This window comes from Canis lupus, chromosome 12 (assembly GCF_011100685.1).
Source record: "Canis lupus familiaris isolate Mischka breed German Shepherd chromosome 12, alternate assembly UU_Cfam_GSD_1.0, whole genome shotgun sequence".
NCBI classification, from domain to species: domain Eukaryota; kingdom Metazoa; phylum Chordata; class Mammalia; order Carnivora; family Canidae; genus Canis; species Canis lupus.
This window is the reverse complement of record NC_049233.1, coordinates 5,782,348-5,808,958: the sequence shown is the minus strand read 5'-3', so window position 1 is coordinate 5,808,958 and position 26,611 is coordinate 5,782,348. Positions and strand designations below refer to the sequence as shown.

Here is a 26,611-nt window from a genome sequence, read left to right as displayed (position 1 = left end):
CTGTGCCACCCAGGTGCCCCTCCTGTTTCTTTTCTTTTTTTTAAAGACTTATTTGAGAGAGAGGGAGAGAGAGAACGAGTAGGGAGAGGGGCAGAGGGAGAAACAGACTCACTGCAGAGAAGAGAGCCCAATGTGGGACTTGATGCCAGCACCTCGGGATTATGACCTTAGCCGAAGGCAGATGCTTAACCGACTGAGCCACCCAGGTTCCCTCCTGTTTGTTGTCTTTAGATGAGCAGAAGTTTTAAATTTTGATGAACTCTAATTTGACATTTTTTTCTTTTATAGTTCTTGCATTCTGTGACCTCTAAGAAACCTTTGCTGCCCCCCAAGTCATAAAGATATTCTGTATCTTCTTTGGAAACTTTTATTTTTTTATTTTATTTTATTTTTAAAGATTTTATTTATTTATTCATGAGAGACACACAGAGAGAGGCAGAGACACAGGCAGAGGGAGAAGCAGAGGGAGAAGCAGGCTCCATGCAGGGAGCCTGACGCGGGACTCGATCCCTGGTCTCCAGGATCACATCCTGGGCTGAAGGCGGCGCTAAACCACTGAACCACCAGGGCTGCCCTTTGGAAACTTTTTTTTTTTTTTTTTTAATTTTTATTTATTTATGATAGTCACAGGGGGAGAGAGAGAGAGAGAGAGGCAGAGACATAGGCAGAGAGAGAAGCAGGCTCCATGCACGGGGAGCCCGACATGGGATTCGATTCCGGGTCTCCAGGATCACGCCCTGGGCCAAAGGCAGGTGCTAAACCGCTGCGCCACCCAGGGATCCCTGGAAACTTTTATAATTTAGTTTTTACATTTAATTCTATGATCCATCTTGAGTTAATAAGTGTATGAGATGAGAACACTAGATCTAGATGACTCTAGATCAAGAGTCACATGCTCTACCAACTGAACCAGAAATTGAACCCTAATATGGTTTTCTACTGTCTTTCATTGATCATTTGTCCTTCTGCCGGTATCATACTGACTTGGTTACTGTAGCATTGTGGTAAGTTTTGAAGTCATGTAGTGTAAATCTTCAACTACATTGTTTTGTTTTCTTTTCCCCCTAAGATTGTTTTGGATATTTTAGGTTCTTTGAATTTTCATATAATTTCATTTTATTGTATTGTATTTTAAGGTTTTATTTATTTATTAATGAGAGACACAGAGACATAGGCAGAGGGAGGAGGAACAGCCTCCCTGCAGGAGCCCAGTGCAGGACTTGATCCCAAAACTCTGGGATCACGTCCTGAGCCGAAGGCAAACTTTCAACCACTGAGCCACCCAGCCGTTCCTCACATACATTTTAGAATCTGATTGTCAATTTCTAGAGAAAAGCTTGATGGAATTATGATTATAATTGTATTGAGTCTGTAGATTAGTTTGGGGGAGAATTGACATCAGTATTGAATCTTCTGATGCATGAACATGGTGTATCTCTCTATTCTCTTAGGTCTTTAATTTTTCTCAGCAGTGTTTTGTAGTGTTTACTGTGGGGATCTTACGTGTTATTTTGTTCATCTGTTACTAGTATTTTGGAGTTTTTTTTGAGCTGTTAATTGGATGTTTAAAAAATTTTTTCCAATTATTTGCTGCTAGCATATAGAAATATAATTGAATTTTGTATATTGACTTTATATCCTGCAACTTGCTAATTTACTTATTCTACTAGCTTTTTTGTAGATTCCTTAGGATTTTCTGTGTAAACAATCAGGTCATACTCATTTTTCTTAAAGATTTAATTTATTTATTAGAGACGGGACAGTAGGGAGGGGTAGAGGGAGAGGAAGAAGCAGACTCCCCACTGAGCAGGGAGTCCAATGTGGGGGCTTGATCCTAGGACCCTGAGATCATGATCTGAGCCAAAGGTAGACACTTAACTGGTTGACTGAGCCATCCAGGAGCCCCTGGTTTTGCTTTTCTTAAAGACCAAATTAATTAAAAGATCGTAAGAAGGGAATATTAAACATTTAAGAGGATTAGAATGTTTTTGGTAATTTTTGTTATCAAATCATTATTTTTCATTAAAAAAAAGTAGTAAATACGTTGAAGGTCTCAGATATCCTTGCTAATCTTTTTCATTTAGTGCCCCCTTTTTTTGGTGCCCCCTTTTTGGGAAATGAGTTGATCTTTGTTGTGGGTTTGTTATACCAATTGATAAGACTATTTAGGTTTTATTGCTAGAAATTTTAAAAATTAAAAAAGGAAAACAGCGATTGGCAGGAGTTACTACCACATTTAGAACTACATTTAGAACTGTCAGATGGAAAAAAAAAAAAAAAGAACTGTCAGATGGGGGGTGCACCTGGATGGCTCAGTGGTTCAGCATTTGCCTTTGGCTCAGATCGTGAATCCTGGGTCCTGGGATCGAGTCAGGGAGCCTGCTTCTTCCTCTGCCGGTGTCTCTGCCTCTTTGTCTCTCATGAATAAATGAATAAAATCTTAAAAAAAAAAAAAAAGGACTGTCAGATGGGGAACTGAGTTTCTTAGTCAGTTGTGTCTGACTTCTGATTTCAACTCAGGTCTTGATCCCAAGGTTGTGAGTTCAAGCCTCAGACTGGACTCCATGCTGGGTGTGGAGCCTACTTGGAAACAACAACAACAAAAACCCTATCAGAAATGGATTTTCAGGCTTTTTGATGTTATGGGTGGAAATGTCATAGAACCTTGAGAAATAAGCAGAGTTTAAGTGATATGAGACACTCATTGATAAAGAAACTTTTATTTATTTATTTGTTTATTTATATATTTTTAAAAATTTTTATTTATTTATGATAGTCACAGAGAGAGAGAGAGGCAGAGACATAGGCAGAGGGAGAAACAGGCTCCATGCACCGGGAGCCCGACGTGGGATTTGATCCCGTGTCTCCAGGATGGTGCCCTGGGCCAAAGGCAGGCGCTAAACCGCTGCGTCACCCAGGGATCCCTTATTTATTTTTTTTAAAGAAACTTTTATTATGAGTATATCACTAATATGTGATGATGAGTGGTTTGAAATAAGTATTGCTAGTAAATTTTGAGATCAGATTGTAACAAATTTTCATTTTGTTCCTCCCTTGGATGCCTTTAAAATCTCTAGTATTTCTGCCACATACATGCACTTTTGCATTGTTCCATGTGTAGTAGAGCAGTAGGTTATATTTGAAACAAAGTACCTAACGGCAGGGGAGATGAAACCAAAACCTAGAGGTAGAAGAAAGAATAAAAATCATTTAGGATTGGTTTTCTGTATAAAAGTAAAATGTGAGAACATTGGCTGGGATTGGAAACATTACAGCAAGTTCTACTAATGGATTTAAAAACAATTAAACCCCCTGAGTCTGGTGTCTGATGGTCTCCTGTTAATGCTACTGGTAGGCTATAAGCTGAATCCCCTCAAGAATGCAAGTTTATCTTCTTTATATATATATATGTGTGTGTGTGTGTGTGTGTGTGTATATATATATGTATATAATTTGTATACATACTATTTTTTTTGTATACATACTATTTTTTTTTGTATACATACTATTTTAATCTTTGTTTTGCCTCTGATGGTAAGGTTATCTAAGAATAGCAGTTCTCCTTCTATTCTCTCATGTGACCCTAAGTACCCAGTAAATATTGATAATTGCCTAGTTTTTCATATAAAAAATATGATTATAGCAGCCTGAAATCAAAACTGAGGAAGCTGGCATTTTTTCTTATTAAATATTCTGTGTTGTTTCTGTTTTTCATAAATACTGTTTTGGTGGATTAATTAAGGCCACAAAAACCCAATTTTTAAAAAAATTTTTTTTTTAAATTTTTATTTATTTACTTATGATAGTCACAGAGAGAGAGAGAGGCAGAGACACAGGCAGAGGGAGAAGCAGGCTCCATGCACTGGGAGCCTGACGTGGGATTCGATCCCGGGTCTCCAGGATCGCGCCCTGGGCCAAAGGCAGGCGCCAAACTGCTGCGCCACCCAGGGATCCCAAAAACCCAATTTAATAGGAAGTAATGGTATGCTTCCCTCACCTTCCGCCCCTAAATCAAATAAGAACTTTTCTACATTTTACCCTTTGAGAACCAGCACTGTCTGCTACTCCTTTTAGATATTCATTCTTACCCAGGTTTTCCTGTGTATTTGGTCTGATCTGATACGGAGTTGCAATATGTGATTATTTAGTGAGCAACTGTCAGTTTTTTGGGGGTTTTTGGTTTTTTAAGATTTTATTTATTTATTTGAGAGGGAAGGAGCAGGGGGAAAGGCAGAGGGAGAGGGAGAAGCAGACTTCCTGCTGAGCAGGGAGCCTGAAGTGGGCCTCCATCCCAGGACTCTGGGATCATGACCTGAGCTGAAGGTGGACACTTAATAGACTGAGCCACCTAGGTGCCTACAAGTGTCAGTTTTATCTAAGTCCTAGGGATGAGTAAGTCTTGACCTTTGAATGTTGTTCACTGATTAGATGTATCAGTCAAACCAAAGTAATTTGTTGAGTTGTATGTATGTATGTATGTATGTATTTATTTATTTATTTTGAGCACACACCAGGGAGGGGCAGAGAAAGAGGGATAGCAGACTCAGTGCTGAGCATGGAGCTGACCTGGGGCTCGATCTCAGGGCCTTGAGGTCATGGCCTGAGCCAAAACCAAGAGTCATACACTTAACCTACTGTACCACCCCAGCACCCCAATTTGTTGAGATTTTTAAAAAATCTGTGTAATATTTATTTTTAGGGTATTTCTTGAGAATATTTTCAATTTTAATCATAGAAATAACAACTAGTGCTTATTTCTATACTATTTTTACTGGATTTTCAAATGTCTCATCAACAGAAATTAGAAATATTGTCTGGTCAACTCTCATAGAATGGACTAGCCCTTTTCTCCTATCCCTGGAACCTCTGAATCAAGATGTGCTGTGAGGTGAACTGAAATCTTAGCAGAGGGAGCTAATTACACATAGTCATGAATGTGTCTGCACATCATTACATACTCTGATTTTCTTTTTCTCACCATTTGGAAACATAAATTTTATAAAGTTGGTGTGTACAAAGCACTATTAGTGGAAAAGAAGGATTCAGATATGGGCCATCCCTTCAAAAGAACTTACTGTCTCATGAGAGGTGGGCTCACATGCAAGTAAATGGAGTTCATGGAAGGCCATGATGGAGTTAGGTTGAGTGTGGCCTGTAAGTGTGAAAGTGGCCAATCTCTTTCCCGGGGTTCTGCTCTGGATCATTGCAGTTGAGTGCAAGAGTGACTTCACCAAAGCTTGGAGTGTTAGCTAAACTGGCTCTTCAATCAGAGACATACCAGTGGAGGGGCCTGCTTTTCTTTTTTGTTATGAACACTTTTAAACACACACATAGAAAGATTAATACAATGAACCCCTGTATATTCATCCCTCAGATTCAGTAATTATCAAGATTTTGCTAAATTTGTTTCATCTGTTCCATTTTATTTTTTCTTGCTGTGTGTTTTAAAGCAAATTTCAAACATTTATGATTTCTTTTTTTAAAATTATTTATTTATTTATTTATTTATTTATTTATTTATTTATTTATTTATTTGGGACAGAGAGCGAGAGAGAGAGAGAGGCAGAGATACAGGCAGAGGAAGAAGCAGGCTCCACGCAGGGAGCCCGACGCGGGACTCGATCCCAGTCTCCAGGATCACACCCCAGGCCAAAGGCAGCGCCAAACTGCTGAGCCACCGGGGCTGCCCAAGCATTTATGATTTCAATCCTATGTATTTCAGTGTACATCTCTAAAAATAGGCCATTTACTTGTGTCATTGCAGTGCCACCATGAATCTAACAAAGTTAACAGTAATTTCTTCATGTCATCTCATAGAGGATGTCACTAGTAAGCCTCATTTTAGGTTATGCTTGCCATTTTGGGGGTCTTTAAGGTCTTCATTGGCTTGGGCCCAATAAATTATTACCATGGAGAATTCTGCATGATAGGCTTTTTCTGGATACTTTTTCTAATGAAAGAATCTGATTGTGTTCAAGGAGTTGATTCTAATAACTTTACCCTCAGGTAGGTATTCTACAGAACCCATTTAATTACTCTTGCAAGTATACTCAAGCTACGGAAAACTTCTTAGTTTGAATTAAGATTTAAATATAGTCAGAAGCAACTGTCTCTGGGTCATACTTTGTATGATAGCATATTGGACTTCCCACTCTGGTATGGTCATTCAAAAAAAAAATATAGTCAGAAAGTATGATGGTGTTTGATATTCAAGGCACAAAAAGAGCTGACCATGGTGGAGTTATAGTTCTTGCCATGATGTTTTCTTTCTTTCTTTCTTTCTTTCTTTCTTTCTTTCTTTCTTTCTTTCTTTCTTTCTTTCTTTCTTTCTTTCTTTCTTTCTTAATTTCTTTCTTTCTCCCTTTCTTTCTTCCTTCCTTCCTTCCTTCCTTCCTTCCTTCCTTCCTTCCTTCCTTCCTTCCTTCCTTCTTTCTTTCTTGATTTTATTTATTTATTTGACAGAGCACAAGCAGAGGGAGTGACAGAGGGAGAGGGAGAAGGAGACTCCTTACTGGGCTGGGAGCTCGATGCAGGGCTCAATCTCAGGACTCTGGGATCATGACCTGAGCCGAAGGCAGACACTTAACTGACTGAGCCTCCCAGGTGCCCCTCTTTGATTATTTTTACTTCAACTAATTAACTTATACTCCTGAAAGTACCAGCAGTATAGCCTTATCCTTTTAACACACATGCAGACAAAGATGTGTATCATAAAATATTGTGGGAACTCAGAGAAGTGAAGTAGGCAGACTGGGAACCATGTAGGGTTTTTTTGTTTTTTGTTTTTTAAAGATTTTATTTATTTATTCATGAGAGACACACACAGAGAGAGAGAGAAGACAGAGACATAGGCAGAGGGAGAAGCAGGCTCCAAGCAGGGAGCCTGAGCCACCCAGGGATCCCCATGATCCTGTGGATTTGTAATATGATTTCTAACACAATACAAATTTTAATTACTATTATTGCAATAATTATATATTGACCAAAATTAATTCCATTACCTTCACATGGTCCTTTCTCTGTGTTTCCTGTCTTGGTTGGTGGCATCATTATCCCCCCGCCCATGAGAAAGTCTAAGATTTTTCCTTTGACTCCTACTACCAGTTAGTCATCTTTGTAGTAACCCCCTTTACTTCATTCTGGGTTTCCAGCTCTTGGTCCAGATCTTGACTCTGAAGAATCATTAGGAGAGCTTTCAATTTGCCTTAGTCTTTGTTTGTTGCTTTCCCAGCCAATCCATCAGCTCCTTACTGCTGGCTGTCATTTTAAAACAGAAATCTCATCACATCACTCCTTTACACACCAACCCCTGGCTCGGTCTGTAGCCCTTAGTTGTCTACAGACCGAGCCAGCCCTCTTAGTGTGACATTTGAAGTGCTGTGTGCCTCTGCCACATTAGACTACATGCTGTTGCTTCATGTATTTCCTACTTTCTTTTCTTTTTTTTTTTTTTTTTTTTAAGATTTATTTATGTATTTGAGAGAGTAACAATGTGCATGCCCACAGATTGTGGGGAGGGAGAGGGAGAGCAAGTCTTAAGCAGACTCTGTGCCTAGCTGGAGCCTGACTTGGCCTGATCCAATGACCTTGAGGTCACAACCCCAGCTGAAAACCAAGAGTTGGGCGCTCAACTGGCTGCGGCACCCCAGCACCCTATATTTCCTACTTACATTCTTCCCTGCTCTGTCCACATTGCCTGTTATCTGGAATGCTGATAAGGGATAGAGATCCCAGTCAATATGCTTTCGTTTATTATGCTAAATAAATACAGGTGGAATCAGTTATAAGGAAGTTTTTCTTGTGTCTTTGAGTTTTATCAAGTCAGTATGAGACTATAGATCAAAAATATTCATGGATGGGGATTCCTGGGTGGCTCAGCAGTTTAGCACCTGCCTTTGGCCCAGGGCGTGATCCTGGAGACCCCGGATTGAGTCCCACGTTGGGCTCCCTGCATGGAGCCTACTTCTCCCTCTGCCTGTGTCTCTGCCCCCCCCCCCCCCCGCCCCCCCCTCTGTCTCTCATGAATAAATAAATAAAATCTTTAAAAAAAATATTCGTGGGGCAGCCCCGGTGGTTCAGCAGTTTAGCGCCGCCTGCAGCCCAGGGCGTGATCCTGGAGACCCTGGATCGAGTCACGCTTCGGGCTCCCTGCATGGAGCCTGCTTTTCCCTCTGCCTGTGTCTCTGCCTCTCATTCTCTCTCTGTGTTTCTATGAATAAATAAATAAAATCTTTAAAAAAATATTCGTGGATGCAGTTTTTAAAGTTTAATACTCTACGGATTTAGAGCCTTAAATTTTAACAGTGGTGCCAGTTGCCTGTTTTAATCATTCCTGCCCCCCCCTCCCCCCTTGAATCTCTAAATTCTGCCTTTACTATTGTTTATCACTCTTTGCTTGTGTACGGAGGGGGAGGAAGATGTAAAAATAAAGGAAGTAGATTTCAGTCAGGGACAGAGAGACATCCTGATAGAAGAGGTTATCAAACACCAGCTGTTTGTGGTTTGCTAAGGAGGAAATACTTTTAAAAAAGAGAGAGAACTTTTCATATTGAAATAGGATTCTTTGTTGCATTAATGTCTTATATAGTCTTTTTCAAAATGTAGAACTAACAAAGGGTGGGGATCTTTTTAGTTGTCTTAGTAACTGTAATTTTTTTTTTTTTAAAGATTGATTTATTTTTGAGAGAGAGGGTGTGTATGCATAAGTAGAGAGGGCAGGGGGGAGTTGGGGGTGGCTGGGGCAGAGGGGCAGGGGAGAGGGAGACAGAGAATCTTTATAAACAGATTCCTTGCTGAGGGTGGAGCCTGATGTGGGGCTCTGTCTCACAACTCTGAGATCATGACCTGAGCTGAAACCAAGAGTTGGTAACCCAACAGACTTCACCACCCAGGCAGCCCTGTAATTGTTTTAATGAGGCATTTTGAGATTTACCTGTTTATATCATTAAAAAGATACTATGTTTATATAGACTTTTCAGAAAAGTATTCAGTTATTTCAAATATCTTTATTTATTTTTAGACAAAAGAAGTTAGAAAAAGTGATGGAAGAAGAAGGCCTAAAAGATGAAGAGGTAATTCATATTGGGAAATTTTTCCTTGAACCCAGCATGGCAGATCTTGCCCAGCAAGTTGTTAGCCTTGGAGCATAGGGAAAGGGTCTTGGCTTAGTAACAGAAGAACTTATGAGAGCTGGTGTACTTCTGGATTTAGGTATTTATGCAAAGGGAGAAATTAATTACTAAGTACCAGGGAGAAGAATATTTATCTAGGCACAATTATAGTAAATTAACTAGATTTAGAATTCTAAGAAAGAGATGAGATCACATTAAAATTTAAAAAAGCAAATTATAGCATATTTACAGAAATCATGGGAAAGTCTTTAAGAAGTAGTGCCAATTTCTGAAATCATTATCAAGGCAAAATATCAAATCAGCTCTTCCCCCAATGCCTACAGATGCAGTAGGAAAAAATACAGTTAAACTGTGCAAAGAACTGAAATGAGAGTGGAAATGCTTTCAAAAATAGGAATGAAAAGAAAAATAGGAATGAATCATAGAATCCAGGAAAACCCAAAAAACCCCAACAAACCCAGAAGGAAATTTAAAAAAGCTCATACCCTTTTATTTTATATGCAGAAATTAAAGGAAAACATTGATTGTTTATTCTTCCTTCATTAGAAAAGTTCAAATAGTTGATTGCCAAAGTTGGTAGAGTCCTCAGAGGAGGCAGGCACCCATCTGTTCTCTATGGTTTGGTTATTGTGTCCAAATGCTGGGGAGGGGAGATTTGACCTCTTAAGGGTTCTTCTGTTCCTCTTAAGAACCCTTCTTAAGGGTTCTTCACGTGTGAGAAGGTTGTGCTTAGTCTGTGTGGCCCTGCTTTCCAATCACAAATAAGACTGTTAAGGAGTTGCAGTGTTTTAGTTCCTCCCCTTCCCACCTCTCTTTCCCTTTATTTAAACATTAGAAACGACTGAGGAGATCCGCGCATGCTCGGAAGGAAACAGAGTTTCTTCGTTTGAAGAGAACAAGACTTGGATTGGAAGATTTTGAGTCCTTAAAAGTGATAGGCAGAGGAGCATTTGGTGAGGTAAAAAAAAACACAGCTACTTATCAGATATAAAAACACCACAGAACTTTGAAGCTGCTGACATATTCATGATTCATGATTGTTAATAGAACTGAAATATGGGGTAGATAGGTCAGGCATGCCAGCCCCACATTTTAACTGCTCTCTCTGTCCTTTCTTTCTTTCTCCCTCCCCTGTCCCAGATCTCTGATTATTCTTCTGTTTTGCCAGAGATGATGTTGATGTTCTAAGTATTGATCTAGAGGGAGAGTTGAAAGGTAGAAGGAAATCAATATTTATTATTTACTGAGTGCTTCTCTCCTACAAGAACTCATTTTATGGATGATGAAATTAAGACTCAAGGGGGATATATAATGTTCTGTTGTCACATGGCCATTGAGCAGCAGCCCCAGAAGTTGGGCCCAGGAATTCCTGAATTTTTCTTAAAGTTTTTTTTTTTTCTTTTTTTAAGATTTTATTTATTTATTCATGTGAGACACACACAGAGAGAGGCAGAGACACAGGCAGAGGCTCCCCACGGGGAGCCCGATATGGGACTTGATTCCAGGACCCTGGGATCACAGCCTGAGCCAGAGGCAGATACTCAACCACTGAGCCACTCAGGCATCCCTTTCTTAAAGTTTTTAATCACCCAGTGCTCATGATGACAAAGTGCTCTCCTTAATCCCCATTACCTATTTCACCCATCCTCCTGCTCACCTCCCCTATGGTAACCATCAGTTTATTCTCTGTAGTTGAGAGTCTGTTTCTTGGTTTGTCTCTCTCTTTTTCCTCCTTGACCCATTCTTTTTGTATCTTAAAGGAGTTCCTGATCTTACATAAGCTCTTGCTTTTCCCAGCATCACACTGCCTCTCTAAGAGCAAACTAACAGCATATCTGTACCCTTCATTTCTTCCCCCAGATTGCTATTGCTCTGAAAATAGTTCCAGGAGACAGAATTTATAGAAATAGGTTATGCAGATAGTGGTAGAGAGCTGAAAGCATCTGCAGCTTTGTCCTACCTGGTCTCGTAGATGCATCCTGCTAGGTCATAAGGGCAGTCTGGTGGGGAGGGTTTGAATGAGCCCATGTGAGGTCATCATTGTTAATGGTAAACACCCAAAGTGGACTACTTACTGATGCAATAGTTTCATTAACTTTGTATAAAAGGAGTAGCATATTATTAAAAACCCATACCTAGGGGAAATGTGAGTACCTACTGAGAAGCACAAGTCAAAAAATTAAATTGATCCCTCAGTGTTCAGAATCCCTGTTGGCTCCTGGGGAGAGGGAAAGGTACGGTACTCCCTCTGGAAGGACTGTTTAGTGAGGAAGGGACATCAGACTCAGGAAAAACAGGAAGAAAGGTACAGGGGGGAGAAAGCATACATATCTTATGAGGGTAGGGGGAGGATGTGTGGGGACTTGCCAAGAGATTTGTCTTTGGGTTGATAGACCATTAGTTTTCTTTTCATCATAAAATTATCTGTTCTTTCTAAAAACATTGGAAGATAAAGAAAAAGGAAAACTGCATAAAACTCCATTTCCCTAATTATACCTTTTAGGTTTTTTCCTTCTTGATGTTTTTTCTACCCATAAGCTTTTGCTGTTGTTTTAAACATTGTTGTAATTGATTCCTTAGGTTTTCTGAGCTGACTGGATGGATATGTGGCATGGGTATAATGAATCCTTAAATTTGAAAGTGAGGGTTTTAAATTAGATGGATTTATTCAACGAAGGAGTGAAACCTGTTCAGATGTGGAGATGTTTGAGAATGTTTTCAGGGCTGACTTCATGATATTAATAAATATATCCATTCTGGAACATTAAAAAAGCGCTTTTTTCTGCTTTGTTATTGCTGGTTGCTTGTATTAATAGTGTAATACTTTTTCAGTTTAAATTATTTCTTAAAACACATGAAAGCGTTAGCATGGCATTGTGAACTTTTGACTTGACATTTCTTTTATAACTTTTAGGTGCGGCTTGTTCAGAAGAAAGATACAGGGCATGTGTATGCAATGAAAATACTCCGTAAAGCAGATATGCTTGAAAAAGAGCAGGTAAACCACAATTGTAGGAGTGATTTTAGTCAGCTGATAAATTTTGTGTCATGTAAAACTGTTCTTTTTGTTTATTTGAAATGTATTTTATTACAGTTTTCTTTAGCACTGATTCATGTATGAATGTACATATAATTACTTTTCTTTCCCCAACGAAGAAGCAGTTACATTAGTACAACTAATGCCTTATGTTGTATGGTCTTTTAAACGTTGTAAACCTATTAGAAGCATCTGCTGTTCGTGTCTCCCATTTGATCACAAGCTGTGGTTGTCATGAGGAGCCTGTTTTTGAGGTCACCCTTGCTGTGGTACCGTGTTCCTACTGAATGCTGAGAGAAATTGTATATATATACCTTGGAACTGAGACTTAGGAATTAGCAATCTAAAATGTGTCTTAATACGCTTCATTCTGTACACTCGAACCAAAGTTGGGTCTTCTGACCCACTCATTATTACCCAAGAGAGGAGACCCGCTCATTATTACCCAAGAGAGGAGACCAGTCTTCATTCTGAGTGAATTTGAAAAAACCTAATGCAAACGGCAGAGCAGTGCAAATTCTCCTTTAAGGAGTAAGAACGCTTTCTAAAACCTAAACCTACTTTGCATTTAGATTTAAAAGATGCAGAAATACTTTATGCAAAATAAAATGTTAAATATTGGACAGTATGTTAAAAACAAAAATGCAGCCTTTCTGTAAATCTAATATCATCAGCAGTTTGCTTAAGAATAGATTGTAGTGGGTGATGCCTGCATAGGTCCTGTAAAGGATCAGATGCCCTAGGAGAGAACAGAGAGACTGTGGCAAGGAGAGCTCTGGGTATAGAGTGTAAGAGCAGGAATGGAGACCAGCCCCACGCCCAATCCCTTTCTGCCTCATGAAAGGAGGCATAATCACTAAGGCTTCTCTGCCCTTCTTTTAAGTGCCAGTCACCATTTGGAGTTTTTATTTTCTCTTTAATTTTCATGTATTATCCATAAGCTTAGACTCATGGTTATTTTTTTTTTTAATTTTTTTTTATTTTTTTTATGATAGTCACAGAGAGAGAGAGAGAGAGAGAGAGAGAGAGGCAGAGACACAGGCAGAGAGAGAAGCAGGCCCCATGCACCGGGAGCCTGACGTGGGATTCGATCCTGGGTCTCCAGGATCGCGCCCTGGGCCAAAGGCAGATGCTAAACAGCTGCGCCACCCAGGGATCCCGACTCATGGGAATTTTGATTGAGAGTATCAAATACTCTGGCAGTGAACCTTCAGACACCATAGCTTATGCTAATACCAACCTCATTCAGAATGCTCAAGAGCCCTGTTTGTGTATTATCTAAAAATTAGTGTGCACTATGGGTATAGGCACTGAAAGAGTTTCAGTCTTGGAAAGGGAAAAGTACAACGGTATGGATTAGTCACTATACTTTGTATTTCACAAGTAAGCTTTATTTTTACAAGACCTATTTCCTGTAGTTTTAACCAACGCTCGAAATGTTTCTTTATCAAAGAGTGTTCAGAATCAAATTGTAAAAAGAAGTGTGCATGATGACTTTCACTTATTGATCCTTCATAGTTCGTGCCAGTTGCCCAGCATAGTCACAGATGGTGATCCAAACATATGGTGTAAAATATTTTTTCAAGTTGTACTTTCTTCAAAAATCATTTTCGAAAGTTTTCCTACATGAGAGTAGAGGGACTTTGTGAAAATTAGGGTTTTTATTTTTATTTTTTATTTTTTAAAGATTTTATTTATTCATAGAGATGCAGAGAGAGAGAGAGAGAGAGAGAGAGGCAGAGACACAGGCAGAGGGAGAAGCAGGCTCCATGCAGAGAGCCTGACGTGGGACTCGATCCAAGGTCTCCAGGATCATGCCCTGGGCTGCAGGCGGCACTAAACCGCTGCGCCACCAGGGCTGCCCAAAATTAGGGTTTTTAAACAGTGCATTAACTGAATTGTTAGCTCACCTTGCTGCTGGACTCTGCTCCCTGGGTTGAGTCTCAGTGTGGTCTAGTTAAAGTTTCTGGCTGTAGACATGGCCTGGATCAGCCATCTTGAAGAAGCATAGTTTGTGCTAGGGTGTGAGGGGAGGTAGACCAACCAGTGCAAATCCATTACTTTTGGGTAGGGCTGACAAAATTTAGATTCAGAGCCTAACTTTTTGTTAGGTAGAGTACCTTATCCATAGGAAAAGTTTTTTGTTTGCTTTTACTAAACTGAATAGGAATTAAAGCTACTCGCTGAGAGTTCAGGTTGTTATTCTCATCCTTAGGATAGAAATTTTGCTATCTGGAAAATTTTAAAGGATAAGAGACCAGCACTTAGTTTTTTCATGTGTCTCTTACATTGCAAAAGGAAAACCTCCAGTTGTGATGCCAGTATAGTATTAGGATGGAACAAAAGATAGACTTATCTCTGCTCTTTTCTTTTAGTGTTTAGGATAGCAACTAGCATGTAACTGTCCACTCCATTAAATATTTATGGAACAAGGAAAAGGAATCTCTGATGTGAATTGCACCTCTGGTTCTTCCCTCCCTGATCCTATATTTACCTGACTCCACTACTATCTGGATCTTGAGGTTCCTAGCTGCTGTTTCAGCCCCAGGAAAGAAGGGCAAGATGTGCACAGGTTGCCTATAGCTTTCCGCTTGACAAACAGTGAATGTTTCACTCACTTCCAAGGTGAGTGATGAGTGGGAGTGGTTGTGCCTTGCTTTTTCTTTGACTCCCTACACCAAGTAGAAGCTCTTCTCTGGAGCCAGGAGAGCAGAGGCAGGTGGAGGTTGACTTGCGCAGTCTTCACATCTGCTAATGCCAGGGGCATATCCCCAGCTGCAGTTGAGCAAGTGACATTTGTGTTTTCCACAAGCTTTGCTTCTGTAGGAAAGCCGAGGAAAAGCATCTGCTCCTACACAGCTTCTTTGTGATTTCCTAGCACTGTTCCTTACCACCCTTCTTCCATTTCCCCACCCTTGTACCCTAAATAGAGATGTACAAAAGGAAAGTTTTCTGCCACCTTGAAGCTTTTTAAAAAGTTCCCAAACAATATTAGTAGAGCCTTGAAACCGAAATCTGTAAACTCAAGTGCTCTGAGGCCCGCGGGAAGAATGGGGCAGGTTCCATGTAAGATGGGAGAGAGGAATGAGAGCTGTGTCTTACTGGAGGAGCAAGTGCCTGGCTTTGCTAAAGACATTCCAATAAAACAAGCATATAGAACACTGTATCAAACAAAACAACAGCCATGGGCTGAGTTTGCCACAGAAGTGCCAGTTTGTGAGCTATGGTAAATCTTCACCTCCTAACATGGAGTAGAACTCAAGCCCTTCAACATATGTTAAGAATAAAATCTCTACTCAAGAATTGGACTGGGTCTTAATAAACATAGATCTGATTGAACTCAGTTTTACATTTTGTGACACATAAGAGGAGAGGGAGTGGGATTTGATAACACACAACAGTGTTTTGATTACTATTACATATTTAAAGTAGATAAGGTAAATTTGATAATGAAGCATTGTTTTAATGAAGTAATTCTGCTGGTTCTCCCAAACCTTTGGTGACTTGGTCTCCTTAGCTAGGTAAGTTTAGTAAGAGCAGAAAACTGGCAATAGAAATTTGAATCAGTAACTTTTCTTAGGTATCCTTATATTACAATTCAGTAAGAACTGAGCACTTAACTCTGTGAATAGCAGTGAACTGAATGCTGTGGAATAGTATTCTAGAATTGTCAACTAGGGCATTGTCATTGCTGATCTCATCGCAGACCCGAGCCAGGACTTAGTTATTTAGAGAGTCTCATCTCGGGGCCTTATTTTTGTCATAAAAGATTATTGGAACAAAAAGCTGTGCAAAGAATGGTAGTTTTAATTAATCAGAGGTTCAATTTATAGCACTGTGAAAGTTGCCGTTTGCATTATAGCCATTCATTGTGTTATTTTTTTAAGCCTTTCATCACTCAGGTGTTCATGACTGAATACCTTCAAGTCAAATGTTGTCTGTTTTGAGTTCATACGTTTGCCTGAGCAGAAATTAGTTCTTTTGCATCATCACAATTTAATACTCAAACAGTATTTAAATTGTTTAAACAAATATACAGTCGAATAAAGCAGAGCAAGGCTTGTCATTAATCAAATGCGTATACCTCCAGGTTGGCCACATTCGTGCGGAGCGTGACATTCTAGTGGAGGCAGACAGTTTGTGGGTTGTGAAAATGTTCTATAGTTTTCAGGATAAGCTAAACCTCTACCTAATCATGGAGTTCCTGCCTGGAGGTAATTACTTGACGATGAAAGGTCATTTTTCCTTTTTGTTCTGTGGTTTCTCTCTCACGTCAATTAACCCTCCTTTCTACTTTTAATCGTGCTCACAAAGTTGCTTTCTATATCTTTTTTAGGTCTGTAAAGGAGGTCAGTAACCTGTCTTGTGCTGGGGTGCCTTCCTACAATTCTTAGTGCCATAAAAGTAACCTCATTCATTCTCATGATTTCAGATGGACATTTCTTTCTTTTCTTTTTCTTTTTCAATATAGGAATACAATAGGGACTCTGCTTGCTCTCCTGTCAATGGGAATCATGTATAATCAGTACCCAAGTGACCAAATTGAAGCTATTACTTTTTTTGCTTCAACTTTTTTGTTCTTTTTCTGTAACTTCTATTAATGAATGAATCTCTCATTACATTATATTAGTAGTCAGAATCAATTTCTCATATTTGAGATTTCAAGTTTTATATAACCCAGCATGTGTATCTCCTAAGACTGCTCCAAAGTAAACCCATAACAGAACATACCATCTATTCTGGGGAAGACAGTCTGTTTGCCAGTGAGCTGATGAGCTGTGAGCAAACTCTGGTGGCCAAAAAAGAAAACTTTTTTTCTCTTTGGTTCTATAGCAAAGCAAAATGCAACTGTAGTATAATATTTTGATCCTGTGAGAACCTTTAATTAGATCTAGGGTCATCAATTTTTAATGAACAATTAAAGAAAGTTAGGAGTCTATGTAGTAGAATGAGGAAAAACTTTTGAACATTTAGAAGCCAGTTCTTAAATAGGAATAAAACCCAGCTCAGCCACCAGCCCCTTGACACATGTCTCCTCAAGCTTTTAAGTACACCATCTTCCATAGCTTCTCATGTCTCCTGGACCCTGCCCTTTGCACTTGGTGAAGCTGGCCTGCAGAGCCATAGACCATCTGACTTGAGCTCTCTGATCATCTGGGCAAACTTGCACAGGTGAGGCCATTGGCTATTCTCCTGGGCCACAGCACTAAGGTCACATAGCTACCCTAAAGCTAGCCTGAGTGCACCATGTCTCTGTTGTGCCTCCAGATTGAATAGGTAGCTGCCAGGAGTGATTAGGGTATCCTGGTTTTCAAGTCTTGGGTCAAAAAAGAGAGCATTTTAATAAATGGTTTAATTTTTTGCCTGAGCATAAAATATCCACTCTTCCAAGAACACATGAAATTCCCCCAAAGTTATAAATGAAATTCACAAAGTGGCATGATGCTGTATTAAAATCAGAGGTTTCTTTCTCTTTTCCTTTTTTCTGACCATAAATGGCTTTATATGGAATCTAAACTGAATCTTTCCTGTTTCTCTTAGCTTTAAACTACTTATACATATTTTTTCTTTGCTTTGCTTTTTGTCTAACCATTGAGTTAGGATCAGAATCTTTTTTTTTTTCCATTTTATGTTGCTGATATTAAGCAGAGATAATTAAATTTTGACTTTGCAGAAAACTAGGGAGTTTACCTTTTACCTGATAGAATACTGATACTGTGTCATAAAAGTTGCATAAAGCCTATCGGTGTATATTTAACTACCTATAATAAAACTCTGGAGAAGAAACTCCACTGATCTCGGGAGGTGTTCACTTTGCACTTTGGGGAGGCAGCCATTACATATCTCAGTACATAGCATTTTCAGTTCCTTTTTACCTTTTGTTGACTTAAACTCTGCTACCTAAATCACACCTTTTTATGTTCAAGTGTTTTGTAAGTAGAGACTGGAGACCTTGTTTTCAGCTTTCTCATATATTTAGTTTTTGTTTGGCATTTCGACCTCTCTCTATAATAGTGGCAGTACTGCCTGTGTGGAAATGCCATTTGGTTCTGGGTTATAGAGAAGTTGGCAGGCAAAATGAAAAGTAAAGTAATTTTTTCCCACTCCAAAAATTTACTGTAAGCAAATTGTGTGTGTGTGTGTGTGTGTGAGCGTGTATGTGTGTCTGTGTGTGTGTGTGTGTGAGAGAGAGAGAGAGAAAGGGATTTCCTTTTTCTCTCTAAATTACAATGTAAATCAATGCTCAGTGGTCAGCATCAGGTTAGGTTAAAAACATTTTTCTCTCCGTGGCTGTGAATTTTACTTTTAAGTCTAAGTCTTAGAGACTGTTTACCATTTCCACCCATATTGGCAGTGTGGGGTCAGTTTCTGGAACACAAAAGAGGCTTGTTTATTACTGCCTTATGTAGGCTGATAGGGAAGACCAATCTGGAAACTGGCGCTTACTTATGTATTGTGTGTGTGTGTGTGTGTGTGTATGTGTGTGTGTGTGTGTGTGTGTGTGTGTGTGGTGTCTTATATCTTCTTGTTTGCAGGGGACATGATGACCCTATTAATGAAAAAAGATACCCTGACAGAAGAGGAGACTCAGTTTTATATAGCAGAAACAGTATTAGCCATAGACTCTATTCACCAACTTGGATTCATCCACAGAGACATCAAGCCAGACAACCTTCTCCTGGACAGCAAGGTACTGTGGTAGGGGAGAAGCGTGCCTGATGTGTGTTTCCTCATCTGAGGAGTCTCTGCTTTCACAACTGTACCATTTATAATCACAGTAAGGAAGCTGGGCACTGCCTTTTGGGGTGGGGGTGGGTGGGCAGTAAGCTTGCTGTTACTTCCTTTCTCTGAAATACGTATGATTTTATAATTTGATTGAATATTCTTTTTAAAAGTAAAGGACATTTTCAAAAATGATTAAGAGGAAAATTGACTTAGAAGCTTATTTTATGATAAAGCCAAAGATAGTCATCTTTTCCTAGCATATAATTAACTATTCAAATGCATCACCTATTGGGAACCCCTCTGTTGGCAAACCTTATTAGTTGAGGAACCAGCTAGGAACCAGGAAGTAAGACAAACAAAAACAACAAAAGTCTCTCCCAAAGTTCAGGTTCCAGATCTTTTGTCCTCTGTGTAAAGAAGAGTCCTGCTTAACCTCTGTACTGCTCTGTTTGTAATGTTCTTCAGACATGCAAATGAGTTCAGTCGCTTAGTTCTTAAACTCATAGCAAATGAGAAGAGAATCGCTGTGCTGCTAGATTGCTGGCTGCTCCTTGGCACGTCTTCCCCACTGTCCAGAACTCACGTATTTATAAAGTGGATATATTGTTCCATAGAAGCTCCAAAATCTTTTCCAGCTGTAAAATTTTAGGATGTTTTGTTCTATTACACAGTTGTCTGGACTGAACTTTTAAGTAGAACAGTGAATGTGATTCTTATATTTTTCTTTTTTTAAAAGTTTTACTTATTTATGTTATCTATCTTTTTTTAAAAGTTTTACTTATTTATGTTATCTATCTCTACACCCAGTATGGGGCTTGAACTCACGACTCTAAGATCAAGAGTCACATGCTCCACTGACTCAGCCAGCCAGGTGCCCCTCTTCCTGTCTTTTGATAATTTTCTTGGGATCTTTGAAAAACTTGAACTTTTGGTATACTTTCTTTAAAAAACTTTTATCTTAAAAAATTTTTATCTTTCTATTTCAAAATGGCAGGAGATTTACCAAATAATTGCTTCTGGTTAGTAGCTTTTTTCTTTGTCCTAAGAGTATATACATAGTAGAAAATTTGGACAGTACCAAGAGTTATAAAGAAGAAAAATACCTATAATCTGATCATTCAAAGATAATTACTGTTTTGGTATAAAAGCCTCAGTACCTTTTCTGTTTGTGTCTGTAATTTATATACAGTTAATATCCTAAAAGTACTTTAAAAATATTAATGTGTATAAATTATTCTTTAAGATTTTATTGAAAAAAAAAAGATTTTATTGATTTATTTGAGAGAGAGAGTATGAGCAGGGGAAGGAGCAGAGGGAGAAGCAGGCTCCCCATTGAGCAGAGAGCCTGATTAGGGGCTGAATCCCAGTACCCTAGGACCCTGGGATCATGACTGGAGCTGAAGGTGGATGCTTAACTGACAGCCACCCAGGCGCCCCTCAGATTTTTCTTCTATGTCATTATGTTCAGATATATTTTTAATAGAGTACTGGCCCTACTTTCTGTGGTTGGATTCAGATCCCCTGGTCCTGTATCCAAATGAATTAGTGCAGGCTTAGTTGAACCCTGTAGTCTGTGTTGAGGTCCAGCAAGCATATTGAAGGGAAAGACATTGGGGCTTCAATATAACTGAGGAGTGAGGAACCCTTGTAGGTGCACATTTGCTCTCTACAAGATGCTAGCCCAAACTTGTAGAAAAATGTTCTCACGAACAAGCTCATTTAGGTGTTCAGCCATACAGATTCTAGAAGTGAAACTGGATGTTTTGAGTTCCTGCTGCATACTTAAAAAAGCTACAAAATTCCCTGAAATTAGGCTTGATTAGCATCTGCTCCAGTACTGCTTTTTCCATTCCTGTCTTAGAGGTATCTAGGTAAAATGTAGTTTTGAGAACTATAAATTAAACTCTAGCCCTTGACTTGTATAACATATTTGCAGATCTCAAACAAGTGGTACCAAGTTAGCAAGCTCAAGGCTGTCTTCGTTTGGCAGTTTACGTTATTGTGCATGCATACACGTGTATGCAACACACACAAGGCCAAACCTAAGGGGATTTCTTCAAAATAAAACTTGAGCCACCTGGCAGGGTTTCTGTTGCCTCCTTGTATCCTGAGAAGTTTGTATGTTAAAGTATGTCTGAAGGAAGGTGGTGGAAAGACCACAGATGTTGAAATCACTGGGGCTTAACCCTTGCCATGCCACTTCTAATTGTACGACCTTGAGCAGTGTGTAGATCCCTGCACATCAGGATTCCCTCCCGTAATTTTGGCTTTATTTCCTTATCCACTTGAAATTTCACTACTCCAAGGACACCTACCTCTTTCTCAGGACTGGTTATGTGCACTAGGTAAGGAGCTTTATGTGCATTAATTCTCATCATTCCTACCAGGAAGATACCTTTATTTCCATTTTCCAGATGAGATCAGGGGGTTGGAGAGGGTAGGTAATCCTGGTCTGGGGAGAAGGAACATGGATTGATTTCTGGCTTTGGTTCTCCCATTTCACCAGTAAGCCATTTAACAAGTCTGAGTCAGTGAAGTGCGGCTTAAGAGTTATAAATGAGATGATACATTTAAAGCATGAGGCCTGGCTCAGAGGAGGTGTGAGTGTTCCTTGAAGAGAATGATAAATCATAAGTGTCTACTTATGATTAAAATATAGTATAGCAACATTTGTCAGGAACTATGTAATAACATTCATTCTCTGTTTTTGGAATAATTTATCCTTTGGACTGTAGCCTAATGAAACAATTCAAGAGTAAAAGTTACATGAACAAAGACTTGTTCATTTATTCATTATTTAACAATCATTTGTTGAAACCATCCTCTGTACCTCTATCACAGCGGTGCTTATAATCTACATCACATGAGAATGAGAATTAGAAACAGATATTTTGAAGAGCCAGAAAATATAACGTCTGTTCCACATCTGAGAATGTTCATCTTCCATTACCTTATTTCTTCCCCACAGGGCCATGTGAAGCTTTCTGACTTCGGCCTTTGCACAGGACTGAAGAAAGCACATAGGACAGAATTTTATAGGAATCTGAACCACAGCCTCCCCAGTGATTTCAGTAAGTGTCAGTAGTGGTGTTAGCCTTTTTATCCCTTACCTGGGCCTAGAAGAGCTGTTCCCCAGGTAACCAAAATATCCAGGACGGATTAGGAGATTCTCACAACCTGAGTCTAGAGAATGAAAGTATCTTCCCAGGTGTGCCTGTGGTTTTTATTGTATGGAGAGGCAAGATGAGTGCTGCCGGATATATTAAGGTGGATTTTGGGAAGAGCCTTCTTTGGACCTCTACTGAGAACGGGGGGATGTATATGGGGCAGGCAAGCAGTAGAGGAAAAAGTCCTGGGACCAGCTCTGGATGAGATTTATCCTAGGTGCTTCTTTCTGTCATGGCAGAAAGAAATTGATCTTTGTAAGTGTTATTTTCACTCCAGCACCGTTAAACTATTAAAACTATGCAGTACAATTACAGTTCATCCTGGAGAAGGTTATGCCAAAAATGTATTCTAAATTCAGAAGTCTTTGAATACATGCTAATTATTACTCTTGGAAACTTGATGGTAATTTTGAGAAATTATGAATATCTTAGGTCTACTTTGGGACCTTCGCTTCTGATGAAACTGTATTTCCTGTAATTCTGATGAAGGCCTGTATCCTCTATGGCCGCATGACCCATGTGACTGTGTGATTCTTCGAGCTAATGCTTCAGTGACTTTGATTTGGGTTTATAGACTTGCTGGGAGGTGTGTTAGATCTAGAGTTACTGATGTACAAGCTGGAAAAGCAAGACCGAAGTCTCATGTGGCTTGAATCAGAGCCTGAAAAAATATTAAACATACCTGTCTGAACTTTGACTAGAACTTGTTCTCTCTACTTTTAGCTTTCCAGAACATGAATTCCAAAAGGAAAGCAGAAACCTGGAAAAGAAATAGACGTCAGCTAGTAAGTAATATCTGTGGCTTCCTAAATTGCTGCAAACTGAGTATGAGTAAATTTTAAAAATAGGCACAGAAATTTGCATCCAATAAATGTTGACAGCATATCTATTCCTTGCTTTTAAGATTACCTTGACAGAACACTGTCGTGTTGCCAGTGGCACCAAAGGTAGTATTTTGATGAAGGGAAGATAATTTTAGGTTGTTTTGGTTGTGACATTTTTAGTGGGGGACCTCATCCTGACCTTTTACAAGACAACCCCATTCCTTCCTATTCAATCTGTTCTCTATTTTTACGGTGTTGTAAAGGGGTTATTTTTGAATTGGAGATCTCGCAAAATGAAACTAAGTTACAGATACCTACCCAGAGCTTTAAGGCCGCGGTTCTCATACTTTTAAAATTTTGATTCACAAAAAAAAAAAAAAATAAAAAAAAAAAATAAAATAAAATTTTGATTCACTTAGGCAAGTGAAGACTCTTCAGTTCACCTGCCCCATCCTACTTTGTGGTAGAAAAGAGAACTTAGTGATAAAAATTGGAGAGAAATTTAAGGAAAGTGCTTATAACTTACTGTATAAATATATACACAAAATTATGAGCTACAAGCTTAAAAATAAGTAACATTATTGCATTTACCTTGATGATATGTTGGAAGTGATTTTAAATATGCAAAGTCACCAGTGAAATATTGATGTCTAGGCAAACTTTTATTCTCATTCATTGGATTATATCTGAAGTATAATCTTGTGTCCAAATGTCTAGTTATTGACCAGAGATAATAGAAGTGTGTATCACCACATACTTAGACTTTGCTAGAAGCCCATAGCGAATGGAATAAATGATCGTAAAGCTAAACTAACAGTTGGTCATAGAAAGCAAAAATAGCAGCTGTGGAAAATGATGACTAACTTGGAATGATGGTCATGCACGTGTATCCTCTAGAAATGGTGGCACTTCTGCTTGTTGGTTGGTGTATACAGTAGTAACTTGGCGGGTTTGCCAAATACTTATTTGGGTCAGCCTTCTTAGTAAAATACTGAATTAGAGTTCTCTGTAGTATTTAGTAAGTCACTGGTAAGTAGTTGTCCGTCCTAGTGAAAATGGATGCCTGTAGGGTTGTTTGAAGAAAGCATCAAAAGAAAGGCTTGCAGTTTTTGAGGCCCATTGGTGGGCCTCAGACCAGACCATGGTTTGAATATGATGATTTTTTTATTCAACCTTGGTCCTGGGAGAGGCATTATCTTAAACACTTCTAGAGATGTAGTAACTGAAATTCATCTTTGAGATCTTGTCCTAACATTAACTTGGGGATACTTATGGTTGGTATGTCAGTCACATCATGATCTCCTTTCCTTAGGAACTCTGATGCTCTTTAAGAGTCTGAATCTTGTATGTGGTTGAAAAACTGTTTACATAGCTTGTTGAGGGTTAGGAAATGTCAGGAACAAATTTGGTCAGGTGCTTCTATTATGTCTCTCCATAGAGTAGTAGATCTTAACCTTGGCTGCACATCAGAATGACCTGGGGGACTTTAGAACCTATTGATGGCTGGGTCCTACTCCCAGAGATAGATTGAGTTGTATTGGGGTATATAATCTGGGTATCTGGTTTTTTGAGAGGACTCTTGGTGATTTTACTGTGCAGTGAAGGTTAAGATCCTCCACTGAAGAGACTGTTTCTCAATAGCTTCTGCATTATTGGGAAACTGATATTTACCTGTGTTTTGGAAGCTAATGAAAGGTAAAAAAATCTTCCGATTTTTAAATTAAAAAAAAAAAGATTTTATTTATTCATTCATGAGAGACACAGAGAGAGAGAGAGAGAGAGGCAGAGACACAGGCAGAGGGAGAAGCAGGCCCCATGCAGGGATCCCGACGTGGGACTCGAGCCCGGGTCTCCAGGATCACACCCTGGGCCAAAGGCGGCGCTAAACCGCTGAGCCACCCGAGCTGCCCCTACACTTTTTTTAAAGTAAGCCAGAGTTAACCTTTGGCTACAGTGCTAGTATATTTACTTTTGTTTTTTAAAGTGATTTCTATGCCCAGTATGGGGCTCAAACTCACAGCCCCAAGATTAAGAGTTGCATGCTCTACCGACTGAGCCAGTCATTTCTGGTTTTGTAATAGAAATTTCTTTAACAAAAAAAAAAGAATTTTTTTTTGACAAATAAGATATACTTAATATTCAGTTTTGCTGGAATAAATCTAGTTTCTAAGTGGAAGCGTTTCTGTAGTTTCTTAACCTTTATAATTAGACCGAAAATACTTCTCGGGGAGACCACAGTCCATGTCTCAGACTTTAAAGCTTTAAAAACAACAACTGGCATTTATATTTGTTAATACATGTATTTAAAAGAAAACAGTATACAATTCTATCTGGAACAAATGAATTCCTACTTTATAGTATACATAACAATAAGTTGTAGATGGAAAATAAAACTTTAAAATTTTAGAGGAAAGTATAGGGTGGTATGCTCATGATCTTGGAGTAAGGAAGGATTTTAAAAAATCCTTTAATTTTAAAGGAAAATTTAACTTCTTGTTAAGATACAAGAAGTACAGATCATAAAGGAAAACTTGATTTTACTTTAAAGACAGAACCCTTCAGTATATTGAAAGACATAAACAAATGAAAAAATAAGCCACATGGTCCCACTATTTTGGGATTATGTTACAATTCATATGCATACCCTGCAACCCAGGGAGTCTACCCCTCCCTATTCATATGGTCTGGAGAAATTTGCACTTGTAAAGCAGGAGCCATATATAAGAACGTTTATTGCATTTTTTAATAGCAAGAAACTGGAAATAACCCCGTGTCAGAACCCCATTGACAGGAAAGTGGTTACATTTTGGGATAGAATATTTTACAGCAGTGAAAATGAATGAATTCTAGCTACATGTGACATCATGGATCAATTTTAGGAGCAAAACATGGAGAAGAAAAATCAAACAGCAGAAGACTGATGTAGTGTGATACCATTTTTACAAAGCCCCAGAATAAAACCAAGATCTCATTTAGAGGCAGATATGGGGCAAAATTAAATTTCTTTTTAAAAGCAGAGGAATGATAACAAAATTGAACCATAGGGGTTAGGAGAGGTAAGAGGATGGAAGGGACAGGAGTACATGTTTAGTTCTAATGACATTGGTAATAATTCATTTCTTCAGTTGAACTCGTGGTTATTCATTTTTATTATTATGCTTCATAATTTGATAATTACACACTTTTTGGTATGTAACAAATATTACATCACTTAAAGGTCATAATAAAAATGATAATCCTCACACTGGGATAAGTTATTTCCAATATGTAAAACTATAAAGAATTAATGTCCTGGATTCATAGAGAATTCCTACGAACCAATTAAAAAAAAAAAGTAATGCAACTGAAAAACGAGTGGGCAAAGGATCTAAATGGGAATTCAGAGACAAAAGACCTGAATGGCTTATTAGTAGATGAATATATACTCAACCTTACTAGAAATAAAGGAAATACAAATTAAAACATCCCATTTCATATTCATCAGATTGGCGAAAATTTAAAAGAGTCTATCAGAGCCAAGTGTTGGTGAGATCTGGAACATCAGGAACTCATCCCCCCTGGGGGTGTTGCAATAGGTAATAACCACTTTGGAGGACAGTTGGAAGATGTCTAGTTAAATTAGAAGATGTTTGTAATGCAAGACCCAGTGATACTCCTCCTTTAGAGAAATTCTTGCTGTACTGCCCAGGAGGTGTCACAGGAATGTTTATTCGGGTGTTGTCATAG

General features: G+C 38.8%; 1 protein-coding gene and 1 long non-coding RNA gene across 7 annotated transcripts in view; one reads left to right on the top strand and one right to left on the bottom strand.

The window, feature by feature from the left end:
• Positions 1-26,611, top strand: part of STK38 (serine/threonine kinase 38) — a 41,654-nt gene that overhangs the window by 8,470 nt on the left and 6,573 nt on the right. For 4 of the 5 annotated variants that reach the window (XM_038553875.1, XM_038553873.1, XM_038553874.1 and 1 more), the window contains 7 exons: positions 9,020-9,071; positions 9,967-10,089; positions 12,046-12,129; positions 16,259-16,382; positions 18,705-18,859; positions 21,863-21,965; positions 22,785-22,846. In XM_038553875.1, the coding sequence (XP_038409803.1) occupies positions 9,020-9,071; positions 9,967-10,089; positions 12,046-12,129; positions 16,259-16,382; positions 18,705-18,859; positions 21,863-21,965; positions 22,785-22,846 (703 nt within the window). Of the gene's footprint in view, positions 1-5,542; positions 5,830-9,019; positions 9,072-9,966; positions 10,090-12,045; positions 12,130-16,258; positions 16,383-18,704; positions 18,860-21,862; positions 21,966-22,784; positions 22,847-26,611 lie in introns of all 5 variants that reach the window. The other variant, XM_038553876.1, reaches the window with a different exon arrangement.
• Positions 13,563-15,429, bottom strand: LOC119874155. Of its 2 annotated transcripts, none has more exons than XR_005367619.1 (3): positions 14,663-15,429; positions 14,079-14,185; positions 13,563-13,790 (listed from the first exon to the last, which is right to left on the bottom strand). It is a non-coding gene; the product is annotated as an uncharacterized LOC119874155 (long non-coding RNA). The 2 variants fall into 2 exon arrangements; XR_005367618.1 differs by having other exon boundaries at positions 14,787-15,429.